Source organism: Lepus europaeus, chromosome 9 (genome assembly GCF_033115175.1).
Source record: "Lepus europaeus isolate LE1 chromosome 9, mLepTim1.pri, whole genome shotgun sequence".
NCBI classification, from domain to species: domain Eukaryota; kingdom Metazoa; phylum Chordata; class Mammalia; order Lagomorpha; family Leporidae; genus Lepus; species Lepus europaeus.
Genome location: NC_084835.1, coordinates 31,099,439 through 31,116,447, shown reverse-complemented (window position 1 = coordinate 31,116,447; position 17,009 = coordinate 31,099,439). Strand labels below are relative to the sequence as shown.

General features: G+C 40.4%; 1 protein-coding gene across 1 annotated transcript in view; it reads left to right on the top strand.

Moving 5' to 3' along the window:
- DNAH12 (dynein axonemal heavy chain 12) overlaps positions 1-17,009 on the top strand; it is a 215,349-nt gene that overhangs the window by 137,920 nt on the left and 60,420 nt on the right. Inside the window, exons 49-54 of the mRNA XM_062200177.1 lie at positions 1,986-2,117; positions 5,779-5,868; positions 6,496-6,636; positions 7,923-8,164; positions 9,267-9,414; positions 9,678-9,823. Of these exons, the coding sequence (XP_062056161.1) occupies positions 1,986-2,117; positions 5,779-5,868; positions 6,496-6,636; positions 7,923-8,164; positions 9,267-9,414; positions 9,678-9,823 (899 nt within the window). The remainder of the gene's footprint in view (positions 1-1,985; positions 2,118-5,778; positions 5,869-6,495; positions 6,637-7,922; positions 8,165-9,266; positions 9,415-9,677; positions 9,824-17,009) is intronic.

The window sequence follows — 17,009 nt, the reverse complement described above, 5'->3', positions numbered from 1 at the left end:
CGCAACAGAGCAAAAGAGGCTGTGTCTGTTGATTACGCAGGCTTAAGGGTTGAATGATAACTCGGGATCTTCAGACCCTGCTCTTATTTTCTTGCCTAATCACTGCTTTGACTTTCACACGAGCGACTGACAAGACTGTGGATTCAATCTAGTCAGAATCTTTCAGGGTCAAATTCTCTGTGATCTTCAGTAACATCAGCCCTGTAGTTACAGGACAGATTATTTTAGGTTATTTATAGGAACTCCTAGTGCTCTCACTGTGCCATGAAGCAGAAACTTAAAACCCTGAGTTTATTATGTTATTTCCTCATACTCCCTGACACACTTAAAAGCCGTGTGCTGCCCCATGCTCTTTCTTCATTCTGTCCTTACAGGTTTAATATAGCAGTCACTTAGTTTGAGAAAGCCTTGTGTATTTTAATTAGTTTGTTTATTTGAGAGTGAAAGAGACCTTCCATTTGCTGGTTCACTGCCCAAATATTTGCCAGCAATAGCCAGAGCTAGGCCAGGGTGAAGCCAGGAGTCAGTAACCCCATTCAGTTCTGCTCTGTGGGTAGCAGGAGCCCAAATATGTGGGCCGTCAACTGCATTAGGAACATTAGCAAGGAACTCTGTTGGAAGTAAAGTATCCAGGACTCAAACCAGGCTCTCCAGTATGAGACAAAAGCATCCCAAGTGATGGCATAACCTGCTGTTTGGTCTGCCCCACACCCAGTCCCCATTAAGCCTTGTTTCTAATAGGCACTCTAAACTAGGGGTGCTAATTAAATAACTGTGTTTGTCAGCACTCCGTCATCTGACACAGGAGTCTTGATGCTTTCAAACCTCACCCATTCAGATCTTTAGTATTAGGTTTCATTTTCATTGACCACTTGTTGTCTGTACTCTTCCTGACATCAGATACTGTATTATATGAATTGGAGTTCAGTTTCAGAGAAGAGAATTGACTCTGGTTAGTATAAGCAGACAAGGGTTACAGAGTTGTTGAACAGGCTGCAGAAACCAGTTCAAGGCTGAGCTGCCAGGAATGACTCACAGAGCTAGGCTGGAAACTGTCTACCAGAGGCACAGCCCCTGCGTGGGCAGTCTGCAGAGCCTCCCACAGAGCTAGCCTGCATCCACCTATCTCATATGAGCAAAATGGATGTCTCCCTCCCTGCTACTTTTCCTGTTTTTTCCTCCCTGAATTCTAGTGGAACTCGAGTGATCTGACAGTGGAACCTAATTTGCCCCCAGAACTCTAGTTGCATGCAATACTCAGATACACAGTTGTTAGCTTCGCAGCATTTGCAACACTGCAGGCGGTATCAGAAGGATACTGGAGTGAATCTGTAGTAGCTGTCATAATAACATATACCATTTTAGAAAAATACATTTGGGGGCTGACATTGTGGTGTAGTAGGTAAAGCCACCACCTGCAATACTGGCATCACCAGTGCATGTCCTGGCTGCTCTATTTCTGACCCAGCTCCCTGCTAATACTTACAAAGGAAAGAGATAGACGTTGGCTCATAGTTTTGGAGGTTCACAGTCTAGATAAGCAGCCCTGATGGTTCAGCCTCTGGTGAAGAGTTGGCTGCTTACAGAGTCCCAGAGTAGCCCAGATCCTCACATGACAAGAGGGAGCTCACCTATCTATGTCTGTATCTTACAAAAGCACCAGGATATGATCATGGGGCTCCACCCTAATGACCCAATCTGATCACTTTCTAGAGAGCCCTCTTCTAAACACCATAACTGGATTAAACTCCCAGCCTCTTAGTACCATGAATATTAGACTTTGGGGACTGAGCCTTTAACACATGGATCGTTGGGGTACTGTCAACATCCAAGCTAATGTCCAAACATGACAACCACATAAAACAAAATATATACAATTTTAAGTGAAAAAAGATACTTTTGTTTTCTCTCAACATTACTTTTAAAGCTCTCATAGTTTAAAAAAACAAACCATTCTGAAGATGCTCCGTTTTCTTTTGATTTAGCCAGCTGATATTGCAATTGTGAAATCAATGAAGAATCCTCCATCTGGTGTTAAATTGGTGATGGCTGCTATTTGTGTCATGAAAGATATAAAGCCAGAAAAAATTTCAGATCCTTCAGGAACTGGAGGGAAGGTAATAACTGGACACAGATTTAAATCACATTCGTAAAAGTACAGCAATTAGTATCTAATATCAACAGTACTCAATTCAGGAAAGCAGCACTGTTTTCCAGAAGGCATAGAGCTGAACTATGGAAAATAATGCCTTGATGCGTATTAGTCAGTTGCTTTTTTCCTCACTATAATGAAATACCTGAGACTACCTCTGTGGAAAAAAAAAAAAAGTCTATTTGGGCTCACAGTTTTGGAGTCTCGCAGTATGAGACGGGGTAAGCCTGTTGATTCAGCAGAGTCCTGAGGCAGCACAAGGCAGCGAGGAGGGCATGTCATTGTCTCTGTCTGAGGGTCGATTACAGAGCCACGAAGATCTAGCCCTGAGGGCACCTCCCTAATCATTCCAAGCCAGTCACCTCCCAAGTCCCCACCTCCAAACACATTCTGCACTAAGTTCCCATCCTCTTAGTACGTTAACATAAGACTTGGGAGACTAATCCTTTAACATGGGGGCCTTTGGGTGACATTTATCATCCAAACCATAGCAATATGTGTTGCAGGGTAAAGTTGAGGCAATATAGTGTCAGGAAAGGTGGTTGCGTTGCTTCCATCTCCTTTTCTGTGTGTAGGACTCCCTGCTGTTGAGGGGCTGGGATAGAATGAGCGCTGAGAGCACCTGCACTTGGCCAGCCAAGGTTTTTGAAAATTCACCCTGTGACCTTTAGATGTTGGTTCTGAGCATTTGAATAAGGCTGCTGAGTTGAGCAGTTACTATGAAGTTGATAAAAGTAAGTTCTCTGGTGTCAGAGTGTTGGAATACATGCCACTAGCCGTGTGACCTTGAACAAGGTGCTTAACTTCTGTAAAAAGAGGATAATCTTAGTACCTTTCTCGCAAAGTTAACATGAGAACCAGAATTAATTGTAATACTCATAGAAAGCTCTTAAGTAGATTCTCATGAAGAGTCAGCTCACAATAAATGTTGACTGCTATTATCATTATTAATCAAGGCTGCATCTCTTAAAAAGGAAGCCATAGTATCCATCTTACATTAAACTTACAGATTTTTTTCTTCAGGTTTTTACAGTATCTGGATTTGAGTTACTGAACTGGCAGTTCTGTTCTTCATTGAGATAGTTAAGGAAATAAATAGGCTCTTTTCTTACCAAGCTACTCTCATTACACGCACGCACACACACACACACACACATCAGGCTTCTGGACTCAGGAAAAAGAATGTTCAGCTAGCTACTCAGCGTCTTTTACCAGCATCCACTTTCCCTATAACTGGCAAAGTAGCACGTAATCTTCGATTTTCTATCTCCTGTTTTTACTTCATCTGGAGATCTTACACAGGTGAGGAGGTTATCTCTGAGGAAAAACAATGTCTGCTGCTTTTATGTTTGAAAAAGTCAAAGAAAAAAATCAAAGGAATAAAGACATTTTCTTTTATTAAATTTTAATAGTTTATGCTAATTGCTTTTTTTAAGTTTTCTTTTGTCTTTGAAGACTTATGTATTTGAGAGGCAGAGTTACAGACAGAGGGCGAGAAAGAGAGAGAGGTCTTCCATCTGCTGATGGTTCACTCCCCAAATGGCTGAAATACCCAGAGCTGGTCCGATCTGAAGCCAGGAGCCAGGAGCTTCTTCCAGGTCTCCCACGTGGGTGCAGGGGCCCAAAGACTTGGGCCATCTTCTACTGCTTTCCCAGGCCATTAGCAGAGAACTGGATCAGAAGAGGAACAGCTGGAACTAGAACCGGTGCCCATATAGGATGCTCACACCGCAAGCGGAGGCTTCACCCATTATACCTCAGTGCCAACCCCTCAAGTTTTCAAAACAAATAATCAGATCATTGCCCTTTTAATGTTTTTTTTAATTTGAGAGGCACATGGAGAGAAGGCAGCTAGACAGGGTTCCCATTCTCTGGTTCTCTCCCCAAATGCCCAGTGTATCCAGGGGCTGACCCAAGCCACAGCTAGGGGCTGGGGCCTCAGTCCAGCTCCTCAGCATAGATGGCAGGAACCTGGTTACTTGAGCCATCACCCCTGCCTCCTAGGATCTTCATTTGTGGGAAGCTGAAGTTAGGAGCTACAAGCAGGAATAGAACCCAGACATCTACCCCTACTTCCTCCCTCTCTTTTTTAAGATTAATTTATTTCTTTGAAAGGTAGCGTTAAAGAGAGGGGGAGAAAAAAGACAGAGAACTTCTATTTGCTGGTTCACTCCCCAAATGGCTGCAACAAGCCAGGAACCGTGAGGTTCAGGGGCCCAATTATTTTGGTTACCTTCCCCTGCCTTCCCAGTCCAGCTCCTGGACATGGGACTCAGACTTGAGCCGCTAGGACTTATCAGTGCTCCTATGTGATGCTGGCATTAAAGGCAGCAGCCCAACCCTGCTACATCATAGCAGTATCTCCAAACCCAGACATGTTAACTGATAGGCTGAACACCGTTCATCAAAACTTAATTTTTTAATTAAAAATTCAATCTGTAAGTTCATTCCATATTTTAAATATTTCATATATTTAATGTAGTCCAGTGGACAGGAGACTTAGTTTCCAAGGAGTGAAGGACCCTTATGAGGGAGAGGGACAAGAAATTAGGCCTGGGCAAATATCAGGGGCTTCTTAAGACGTTAGATGTTCCCCAGAGTCTAGCGGGCAGGACGTTCTCTGGGAAGGAAAAGTCAATCCCCTTCAGAGAACCTCTAGGCACGCCCAGAGCAGAAATGCCCCTCCCCTCCAGGAAACCTCTGGGCGCGCCCAGAGCAGAGCTGCCCCTCCCTTCGGAGGGTCTCTAGGCGCACACTTATGATGTCACTGCGACCGGCCAATCCTGTAACATCTTAGCACTCTCCCTCAGCATTCTCCGGTATGCTAATTGTCCCTCCGAACCAACCAATCCCGTGCCACCTCTGCATTTTATACCAGCACTCTCCACCAGCATTCTTCGCCAGCATTCTCCCATATGCTAACGGTCCCTCTGAACTGACCAATCCTATGCATGCGTTAGGAATATGCTAATTCGTTGCCTATATAACCTGTGTAAAACTGCCGCTCAGGGCTCCTCCTCACTGCCTGAGGTGGGGGCCCGTTTGCGCAAACGTACAATAAATACCTCATGCTTTTTGCATCAGCTGGTTTGGAGTCTGGATTTTTGGGCGTCCTCTCGAGCAAGTGGGCATCTCTACTACTGAGAGGTCCAACAGGAGATATAAGTTTGGATTTTGGAAGTTAATGCATAGGGACTGGGGCTGTGGCATAGTAGGCTAATTATCCACCTGTGTTGCCGGCATCCCATATGGGCACCAGTTCATGTCCTGGCTGCTCCTTTTCTGATCCAGCTCTCTGCTATGGCCTAGGAAAGCAGTAGAAGATGGCCCAAGTGCTGGGGCCCTGCACCTGTGTGGGAGACCCAGAATAAGCTCCTGACTTCGGATTAGCCCAGCTTCAGCAATTGTGGCCATTTGGGGAGTGAACCAGCAAATGGAAGACCTTGCTCTTTCTCCTCTCCCTCTGTATGTAACTCTACCTCTCAAATAAATAAATAAAATCATTAAAAAAAAAAAAGAAATGTTATATACAATTTCTCTTGATAACATAGCTTATACTTCAGGAAAAATTTATATCCAACATATTTAATCATAATTCAGTAAATTTCCATACATTTTATTTATAGATACTAGATTACTGGGGACCTAGCAAAAAACTTCTGGGAGATATAAATTTCTTAAGAGAGTTGAAAGAATATGACAAGGACAACATTCCAGTGAGTTGCTTTGGATTTTTTTCTATAAATATAACTGTCAAAAGATACATAAGATCTTTAACATCGAGTAATGCTTTATCAACCATCAGGAGATGGTTCGCTTTTTAGGATTAAGATGATTAATGAAGGGATATTACATTTGTTGATGACTATATTATGTATTATGTATTTTCATAATGCATGGAGCCAGTCTCCTTTTGGATAATTAGAAAATTAATAAGTTACTGTTTTAGTATATTATTGACTTGAAAGAGTTCCCTGTTTTGTAATGAATTATTTGTGAAGAAATTTGATATGGAAACATAAGATAAAAAAAAAAGTTGTACATTTCTTTCCCATCCAAACTTTTAGTTATTTGTTTATTTGCTTATATTTATGTTTAATTATTCCCTTCTCTTTATTCTCTTAACTGACAGTTTTTTAATATTTTGGAAGAAACATAAATGTGCACATTTTGTTCACAAATATTACATTTCTATGACAGTTTGGCTTGTTTTTAAATTATCTCAAAATATTTTTAAAACAACATAACTTTGCGCTACGAATGTTTGTGTTGTCTGACTTTTTTCATCTTTTGAGCTTTGGGGTGTGTATTGAGATTCTGAAGTCTGACTGTTTGTCGCCCAGGTGACCATCATGCAGAAGATTCGAGGTGAATACTTGACAAACCCTGAGTTCGACCCCCCCAAGGTCGCCAAGGCTTCTTCGGCCGCGGAGGGTCTGTGTAAGTGGATCATGGCTATGGAAGTGTACGACAGAGTTGCAAAGGTATTTTGAGGATGAGTACATCCAATTTCTCCTGAAATATTCCAAAGAAACTAGAATCTGCACGTGTATTTGCTAGTTAAGTTTCTCTCAAAGTGATGCCAGCGAGAACTTAGCCTGCCATAGCATAATCATGAGATGTCAATGGGGCTCCTAGTGGATGAGGAGAGTACTGTACTGTGACCAGATGTGTTTGGATCTGTGGTGAATGACAGACAGAGGCAAAGCATCAAGGGCAAAGTGGCATAGTGGAAAAAGAATGAAGGAAGAAAAGAAATACCCAGCACAAAAATGCATTGGTGTATTTTTTTTTTTTTTTTTTTTGGACAGGCAGAGTGGACAGTGAGAGAGAGAGACAGAGAGAAAGGTCTTCCTTTGCCGTTGGTTCACCCTCCAATGGCCACCGCGGTAGGCGTGCTGCGGCCGGCGCACCGCGCTGATCCGATGGCAGGAGCCAGGTGCTTCTCCTGGTCTCCCATGGGGTGCAGGGCCCAAGCACTTGGGCCATCCTCCACTGCACTCCCTGGTCACAGCAGAGAGCTGGCCTGGAAGAGGGGCAACCGGGGACAGGATCGGTGCCCCGACCAGGACTAGAACCCGGTGTGCCGGCGCCGCAAGGCAGAGGATTAGCCTAGTGAGCCACGGCGCCAGCCGCATTGGTGTATTTTTAACACTTATTATTTGTTACTACTTTTCTGTTTGTTTTGGCAGTGGAGTGGCAAGTTCTCATTACTTAAAGGTATTTGCTCTACATTGTGGTGTTTCGTTAGACCAGAATGATCTATTTTATAGGTGACATCTCACCAGTCCAGATGACCTTATGTGTTTTATGAAACATGTAGATGTATTTTACTTTGTGTAAAAATGATGTAAGAATTAAGGCAAGATGTATACTTTGTGTAATTTATCTTTTAATTTTTTATTTTTTTTTTGTTTAGTAAATATAAATTTCCAAAGTACAGTTTATAGATTACAATGGCTCCCCCACACACACAATTTCCCTCCAACTCGTACCCCTCCCATCTCCCGCTCTCTCTCCCATTCCATTCACATCAAGTTTCATTTTCAATTCTCTTTATATACAGAAGATCGATTTAGTATATATTAAGTAAAGATTTCATCAGTTTGCACCCACGCAGAAACACAAAGTGTAAAATACTGTTTCAGTACTAGTTATAGCATGTAATTTATCTTTATAATGCATTTCCAGTCCATTGTATCTGTAAAGGACTCAAAGAGTTGTCAGGTTTACTTTGCACATCTCACATCTGTGTTTTGTTCCCAAACAGGTTGTGGCCCCTAAGAAAGCTCGCCTATCAGAAGCCCAGAAGTCTTTAGCTGAGACCATGGAACTCTTGAATCAGAAGAGAGGAGAATTGGCAGCAGTAGAACATCATCTGGAAAATTTGCAAAAGACGTTTTCTGAGAAAACAGAGGAAAAGGCTGCTTTAGAAGATCAGGTGGAACTCTGTGCTAAGAAACTTGAAAGAGCTTCAAAACTGATTGGAGGACTGGGTGGAGAAAAATCAAGGTCGGATTTCTACTCATTTTTATATTTAAGGATGCCAGATGTAAATCTGTGACCTTCCTTGGGCTTTTGTTAAGATTACTGGTTCTACAGTGGTGGCTTGAGAAAGTGGGACATTCTACGCGAGACCTGGCTAGCCTCTTCCAAATAGGATTGTACTTATCAAGGATGTATTTGCAGTTTGCTTTCCTGGTTTTTTTTTTTTTTTTTTTTTTTTTTTTTTAAGGCAAATCAGGGACATGGTAACTTTTTCTTTTTTAGGTGGTGAATATGTGGGTGTTCATTATGCATTCTTGCCGATTTTATATATGTTCAAAATATTTTATAGTGAAATGTTTTGGAGGAGTAGTGCATGCATGAGTTGTAAAATCAAAGAAGACTTGAGTGCACTTTGAAAACTTGATGGGAAGCGAGATTAAAAGATAAGTTTATGTTTGGTACAAAAGAACTTTGAAATTCATGCTTAGGAGTCCAACTGGGTTGATGTAACAAGCCAATTAGCTTTATTCTAATCTCCTTGGACTGCATTGCCAGCTATTTCATTTGTAAATTACATTTGTTACATGGCAGCATGGTAAAGTAATATGTCTTTGACCGTGTGTTGTAGTGTAATTAGATATTGAGGAATAGACTTTTTTATTGTAAGGTTTCCATTAAATGGAAAAACTATCATCCTTACCAATAGTCTGTCAGCTTCTATACAACTTAGATGTAGTTTCTGGTAGTGAATTGCAAATGTTCCACTTCATAGCCTAATGAATACAAATAGTAGAGCCAGTAGGTCAAATCATCCTAGAGAAAATTGATTTGACAAGATGCTGGTGTTTTGTTAGCTTCTTGGAGCTTATTTTGAAGTGCCACATTCTGCAAGAAATACCCACTAATAATGAGAGCTAAGATGTCATTCTTAGAATGTAAATATTTTATCACATTAGAGCTAGCATGGCTCAGCCCTCATCTCCTTACAGGGAAGCAAGTGCCCATCACTTCGTAGCTTTTTTTTTTTTTTTTTTTTTAAATAGTTAGAATGTAGACTGGAAGTTCCTTGTCCTTTCAGTTACCGTCTCCTGTTATGACTCTGTTTCGCCTCTGGTTGACCTCACAGGTGGTCCCAAGCTGCAGACGACCTTCAGATCACGTATGAAAATTTAACTGGCGACGTGTTAGTGTCCGCGGGAGTCATAGCCTACCTCGGGGCTTTCACGTCTGGCTTCCGGCAAACGTGCACGCAAGATTGGAGCAAGTTGTGCAAGGTCATACTTTTTCCCGCACTTGCAGAGTATGCTGTGGGATATTTGAGGGGAAAGAATGACAAAGAAAAAGGAAGAAATAACTGAAATTTTTCTTCTTGTTTGATCAGTAGAATACTTCCATGGTTTGACTTTTAGTTGTTTGTTTTCTGTACCTTAGAATTATTAAGCATTACCTGATGACAATTAAGTCAGTATTCTCATTTTCAAAATATTTCAATTAACCATATAACAGAAGACATCAGATTTTTGTTAATTCCTTACAGGAGAAGAAAATCCCATGTTCAGAGGAATTCTCGCTGAGTAAGACCCTGGGTGATCCAGTAAAAATCAGAGCCTGGAATATTGCTGGGTTACCAACAGATGCATTCTCCATCGATAACGGAGTGATTGTGAACAACTCTCGGCGTTGGTAAGGCCATAAAGTATTTTTTCCATTATTTTATTGGGAAGCTTTCAAACATATGGAGAAGTTGAAAGAATTTTATAGTAAGCACCAAATGTAGCTACCACCTCCTAGATTTCTACAGTTCTGTTTTATTCTTGCTGCTTAATCAGACTTCCAAGCCTCTATCAATCTATCGGCCATCTGATGCATTTCAATGTAAGTTGCAGACATGAATGTATTACCCCCACATACTGCAGCATGCTTATCTTTTTAAATTTGCTATTTGTTTCTTCTTTTGAGGTGAAATTCACTTTCTTTGAAATACACAAAACTTCAGTGTACCATTTGGTATATACCTGTGCATTCCAAACGTCTGTCAGTGTAACCCACCCTCCTCTCCCCCAGAAGTTCCCTCAATGTTCCTTTCCAGGAGGAAGTTTTTGCCTTTACCCAACCCCAGAAAATCATTGTTCTGCTTATTTCTCACCCTAAGTTAGTTTTACCTTTTCTTTTTATTTTTTTTTAAAAGATTAATTTATTTGAAAGGCAAAGTTACAGAAAGCAAGAGACAGAGGTCTTCGATTCACTGGTTTACTCCCTGAATAGCAGCAATGGCCAGAGCTGGGTCAGTCAGGAGCCAAGAGATACTTCTGGGTGTCCCAAGTGGATGCAGATCCAAGCACCTGGGCCATCTTGCACTGCTTTTCCAGGTGCATTAGCAGAGAGCTGATTAGAAGTAGCTCGAAGCAGCACCAATGTGGGATGCTAGTGTTGCAGGTAACGGCTTTATGTGCTAAGCCCCAGTGCTGGCCCCTAGTTTTACCTTTTCTAAAGTTCATTTAATGGCATCGTACTGCATGAACCCTTTTGTATAAGCCTTCTATGCAATATTCATCCCTGTTATCCTCTCAGTGGTAATTTGTTTCTGGTTTTTTGCTAAAAGTATTCCATTGTATGAAAATATCAGTGTGCATCCTCCTGCTGATTGACATCAGAGCTGTTTCTAGTTTTGTGGCTATCAAGTGTGTTTATTTTACTTGGATATTTCTCCCCATTTTCAAGATAGACTACAACTTGATAATTTATGCAATCTAATGAATGTCTTTTTTAATTGCTACTATTGATAGTTTTGATAACTTTAAGAACTTTCTAAATGGATTTCATTGTTATGTTTTTATCAATATCACTTTGAAAAACTTGGAAATTTACTCTGAGAAATAGCTTCTTATAATTTATTCATGTTGTCTAATCTTCATCACCTTCAAGGGCCTTTTCATTGGACAATTTCTGAAACATGCTATGGTAGATACTGGTGTGTGTGTATTTTTTTCAGATTTTTATTTACTTATTTTTTTTATTAAACTTTTATTTAATGAATATAAATTTCCAAAGTATAGCTTATGGGTTACAATGGCTTCCCCCCTCCCATAACTTCCCTCCCGCCCGCAACCCTCCCCTTTCCCACTCCCTTTCCCCTTCCATTCATGTAAAGATTCATTTTCAATTCTCTTTGTATACAGAAAATCAGTTTAGTATATATTAGGTAAAGATTTCAACAGTTTGCCCATCTAGCAACATAAAGTGAAAAAACTACCATTGGATTACTAATTATAGCATTAAATAGCAATGTACAGCACATTAAAGACAGAGATCCTACATAATTTTTTTTTCAAATTAATTGATTTTCTATGCCATTTCCATTTTAACACCAGGTTGTTTTTTTTTTTTTTCATTTCCAATTCTCTTTATATACAGAAGATCACTTCAGTATATAATTAGCAAAGACCTCATCAGTCTGCGCCCACACAGAAACGCAAAGTATAAAAATACTGTTTCAGTACCAGTCATAGCATCACTTGGCTTTAGACGACACATTAGGGACAGATCCCACATGGGGTGTAAGTACACAGTGACTCCTGTTGCTGACTTAACAATTTGACACTCCTGTTCATGGCGTCAGTAATCTCCCTAGGCTCTAGTCATGAGTTGCCAGGGCTATGGAAGCCTTTAGAGTTCGCTGACTTTGATCTTATTCCGATAGGGTCATAGTCAAAGTGGAAGTTCTCTCCTCCCTTCGGAGAAGGGTACCTCCTTCTTTGATGGCCCCGTTCTTTCCACTGGGATCTCACTCACAGAGATCATTCATTTAGGTCTTTTTTTTTTTTCCCATGATATCTTGGCTTTCCATGCCTAAAATACTCTCATGGGCTCTTCAGCCAGATCTGAATGCCTTGAGGGCTGATTCTGAGGCCAGAGTGTTGTTTAGGACATCTGCCATTCTATGAGTCTGCTGTGTATCCCACTTCCCATGTTGGATCTTTCTCTCCCTTTTTGATTCTATCAGTTAGTATTAGCAGATACTTGTCTTGTTTGTGTGATCTCTTTGACTCTTAGACCTATCAGAGCGATCAATTGTGAGCTGAAATTGATCACTTGGACTAGTGCGATGGCATTGGTACATGCCATCTTGATGGGATTGTGTTGGAATCCCCTGGCACATTTCTAACTCCACCATTTGCGGCCAGTCCGATTGAGCATGTTCCAAATTGTTCATCTCCTCCCTCTCTTTTTCCACTCTTAGATTTAACAGGGATCACTTTTCAGTTAAAATTTAAACACCTAAGAATAATTGTGTGTTAATTACTGAGTTCAACCAATAGTACTAGAACAACAACAACAACAACAAATACTAAAAAGGATAAAGTATTACATTGTACATCTAAAGTCAGGACAGGAGCTGATCAGTTCATTGTTGCTTATAGTGTCCATTTCACTTAACAGGTTTCCCCTTTGGCGCTCAGTTATCACCGATCAGGGAAAACAAATGATATTTTTCTCTTTGGGACTGGCTTAATTCACTCAGCATGATGTTTTCCAGATTGCTCCATCTTGTTGCAAATGACTGGGTTTCCTTGTTTCTTACTGCTGTATAGTATTCTATGGAGTACATGTCCCATAATTTCTTTATCCAGTCTCCTGTTGATGGGCATTTGGGTTGGTTCCAGGTCTTAGCTATTGTGAATTGAGCTGCAATAAACATTAATGTGCAGATGGCTTTTTTATTTGCCAAATTAATTTCCTTTGGGTAAATTCCAAGGAGTGGGATGGCTGGGTTGTATGGTAGGGTTATGTTCAGGTTTCTGAGGAATCTCCAGACAGACTTCCATAGTGGCTTAACCAGTTTGCATTCCCACCAACAGTGGGTTAGTGTCCCTTTTTCCCCACATCCTCTCCAGCATCTGTTGTTGGTAGATTTCTGAATGTGAGCCATTCTCACCGGGGTGAGATGGAACCTCATTGTGGTTTTGATTTGCATTTCTCTGATTGCTAGTGATCTTGAACATTTTTTCATGTGTCTGTTGGCCATTTGGATTTCCTCTTTTGAAAAATGTCTATTGAGGTCCTTGGCCCATCTCTTAAGTGGGTTGTTTGTTTTGTTGTTGTGGATTTTCTTGATTTCTTTGTAGATTCTGGTTATCAACCCTTTATCTGTAGTATAGTTTGCGAATATTTTTTCCCATTCTGTTGGTTGCCTCTTCACTTTCCTGACTGTTTCTTTTGAAGTACAGAAACTTCTCAATTTGATGCAATCCTAAATGTTAATTTTGGTTTTGACTGCCTGTGCTGTTGGAGTATTTTCCAGGAAGTCTTTGCCTGTGCCTATATCTTGCAGGGTTTCTCCAATGCTCTCTAATAATTTGATGGTTTCGGGTCGTAGATTTAAGTCTTTAATCCATGTTGAGTGAATTTTTGTGTAAGGTGATAGGTATGGGTCTTGCTTCAAGCTTCTGCATGTGGAAATCCAATTTTCCCAGCACCATTTATTGAATAGACTGTCCTTATTCCAGGGATTAGATTTGGATCTTTGGTCAAATATAAGTTGGCTGTAGATGTTTGGATTGATTTCTGGTGTTTCTATTCTGTTCCATTGGTCTATCCATCTGTTTCTGTACCAGTACCATGCTGTTTTGATAACAACTGCCCTGTAGTATGTCCTAAAATCAGGTATTGTGATGCCTCCGGCTTTGTTTTTGTTGTACAGGATTGCTTTGGCTATTCGAGGTCTTCTGTGTCTCCATATGAATTTCAGCATCATTTTTTCCAGATCTGAGAAGAAGGTCTTTGGGATCTTAATGGGTATTGCATTGAATGTATAAATTGCTTTTGGGAGAATAGACATTTTGATGATATTGATTCTTCCAATCCATGAGCATGGAAGATTTCTCCATTTTTTGGTATCCTCTTCTATTTCTTTCTGTAAGGTTTTGTAGTTTTCATCGTAGAGATCTTTAACGTCTTTGGTTAAGTTTATTCCAAGGTATTTGATTGTTTTTGTAGCTATTGTGAATGGGATTGATTTTAGAAGTTCTTCCTCAGCCGTGGCATTGCCTGTGTATACAAAGGCTGTTGATTTTTTTGTGCATTGATTTTATATCCTGCTACTTTGCCAAACTCTTTGATGAGTTCCAGCAGTCTCTTAGTAGAGTTCTTTGGGTCCCCTAAATAAAGAATCATATCATCTGCAAAGAGGGATAGTTTGAGTTCGTCCTTCCCGATTTGTATCCCTTTAATTTCTTTTTCTTGCCTAATAGCTCTGGCCAAAACTTCCAGAACTATATTGAATAGCAGTGGTGAGAGAGGGCATCCCTGTCTGGTACCAGATTTCAGTGGAAATGCTTCCAACTTTTCCCCATTCAATAGGATGTTGGCCGTGGGTTTTTCATATATTGCTTTGATTGTATTAAGGAATGTTCCTTCCATACCCAGTTTGCTTAGAGTTTTCATCATGAAAGGGTGTTGTATTTTATCAAATGCTTTCTCTGCGTCTATTGAGAGAATCATATGGTTTTTCTTCTGCAGTCTGTTAATGTAGTGTATTACGTTGATTGTTTTGCGAACGTTGAACCATCCCTGCATACCGGGGATGAATCCCACTTGGTCTGGGTGGATGATCTTTCTGATGTGTTGTTGCATTCTATTGGCCAGAATTTTATTGAGTATTTTTGCATCTATGTTCATCAGGGATATTGGTCTGTAATTCTCTTTCAATGTTGCGTCTCTTTCTGGCTTAGGAATTAAGGTGATGGTGGCTTCATAGAAAGAATTTGGAAGGATTCCCTCTTTTTCGATTGCTCTGAATAGTTTGAGAAGAATTGGAGTTAGTTCTTCTCTAAATGTCTGGTAGAACTCAGCAGTGAATCCATCTGGCCCTGGGCTTTTCTTTGTTGGGAGGGCCTTTATTACTGTTTCAATTTCTGTGTCAGTTATTGGTCTGTTTAGGTTTTCTATGTCTTCCTGGCTCAATTTAGGGAGGTTGTATGTGTCCAAGAATCTGTCCATTTCTGATAGATTTCCCTGTTTGCTGGCATACAAGTCCTTGTAGTAATTTCTGATGATTCTTTTTATTTCTGTGGCGTCTGTTGTTACGTTTCCCATTTCATCTCTGATCCTATTGATTTGGGTCTTTTCTCTTCTTTTTTTAGTTAGTTGGGCCAATGGGGTGTCAATTTTGTTTATTTTTTCAAAAAACCAGCTCCTCGTTTGGCTGATTTTTTGTAATGTTTTTTTGGATTCAATCCTGTTGATTTCTTCTCTGATTTTAATTATTTCTCTTCTCCTACTGGGTTTGGGTTTGGTTTGCTGCAGATTTTCTAGATCCTTGAGATGACTTGAAAGCTCATCTATTTGGTGCCTTTCCAATTTCTTGATGTAGGCACCTATTGATATAAACTTTCCTCTTAACACTGCTTTTGTTGTATCCCATAGGTTTGTTATGTTGTACTGTTATCCTCATTTACTTCCAGAAAATTTTTGATTTCTCTTTTAATTTCTTCTATGACCCATTGTTCATTCAGGAGCATGTTGTTCAATCTCCATGTGTTTGCACGTGCTCTAGGGATTCCTGAGTTGCCAATTTCCAATTTCATTCCTTTGTGGTCTGAGAAGCTGCATGGTATGATTCTAATTCTTTTGAATTTGCTGAGACTTGCTTTATGGCCTAGTATGTGGTCAATCCTAGAGAGGGTTCCATGTACTGCTGAGAAGAATGTAAAGTCCTTAGATGTAGGATGAAATGTTCTGTAGATATCTGTTAGATCCATTTGGGCTATAGTGTCATTTAAATCTACTGTCTCCTTGTTGATCTTCTGTCCTGTTGATCTGTCTATCTCTGAGAGTGGAGTATTGAAGTCCCCCAGTACTATTGTATTGGGGTCTAAGTCTCCCTTTAAGTCCCTTAACAGGTCTTTTAAATAAGCTGGTAACCTGTAATTAGGTGCATATACGTTGATAATCGTTATATCTTCCTGTTGAATGGATCCCTTAATCATTATATAGTGCCCCTCTTTGTCTCTCCTAACAGTTTTTGTGGTAAAGTTTATGTTGTCCGATATTAAGATGGCTACGCCCGCTCTCTTTTCATTTCTGTTGGCATGGTATATCTTTTTCCAGCCTTTCACTCTCAGCTTGTATGGATCATTGTTGGATAGATGGGTTTCTTGTAAGCAGCAAAAGGATGGGTTTTGTTCCTTAACCCAATCAGCCAATCGGTGTCTTTTAACTGGACAGTTCAAGCCATTAACATTCAATGTGACTATTGAGAAGGAGTAACTTTGCCCTGCCATTAGCCAAAGATACTTTCTAATATATGGTTTGAGATTCCTGTGATCTTTTGGTGTGAGGTTTCCTACCTTTACCTTCTTTCATATTGGTGACCATGTTTCTGTGTTTCTGTATGTAACACATCTTTAAGCATCTTTTGCAGGGCTGGACGAGTGGCGACAAATTCTTTTAATGTCTGTTTGCTGTGAAAGGTCTTTATTTCACCTTCATTCATAAATGAGAGCTTTGCAGGATATAATATTCTGGGCTGGCAATTTTTCTCTCTTAGCACCTGGGCTATGTCTCGCCATTCTCTCCTAGCTTGCAGGGTTTCTGAAGAGAAGTCAGCTGTGAGTCTAATTGGAGATCCTCTGAGAGTAATCTGGCGTTTCTCTCTTGCACATTTTAGGATCTTTTCTTTGTGTTTCACTGTGGTGAGTTTGATTACGACGTGTCGTGGTGAGGATCTCTTTTGGTCATGTTTATTAGGGGTTCTATGAGCTTCCTGTATTAGGATGTCTCTGTCTTTCTCCAAACCTGGGAAATTTTCTGCTAGTATCTCACTAAAAAGGCCTTCTAATCCTTTCTCTCTCTCCATGCCTTCAGGTAC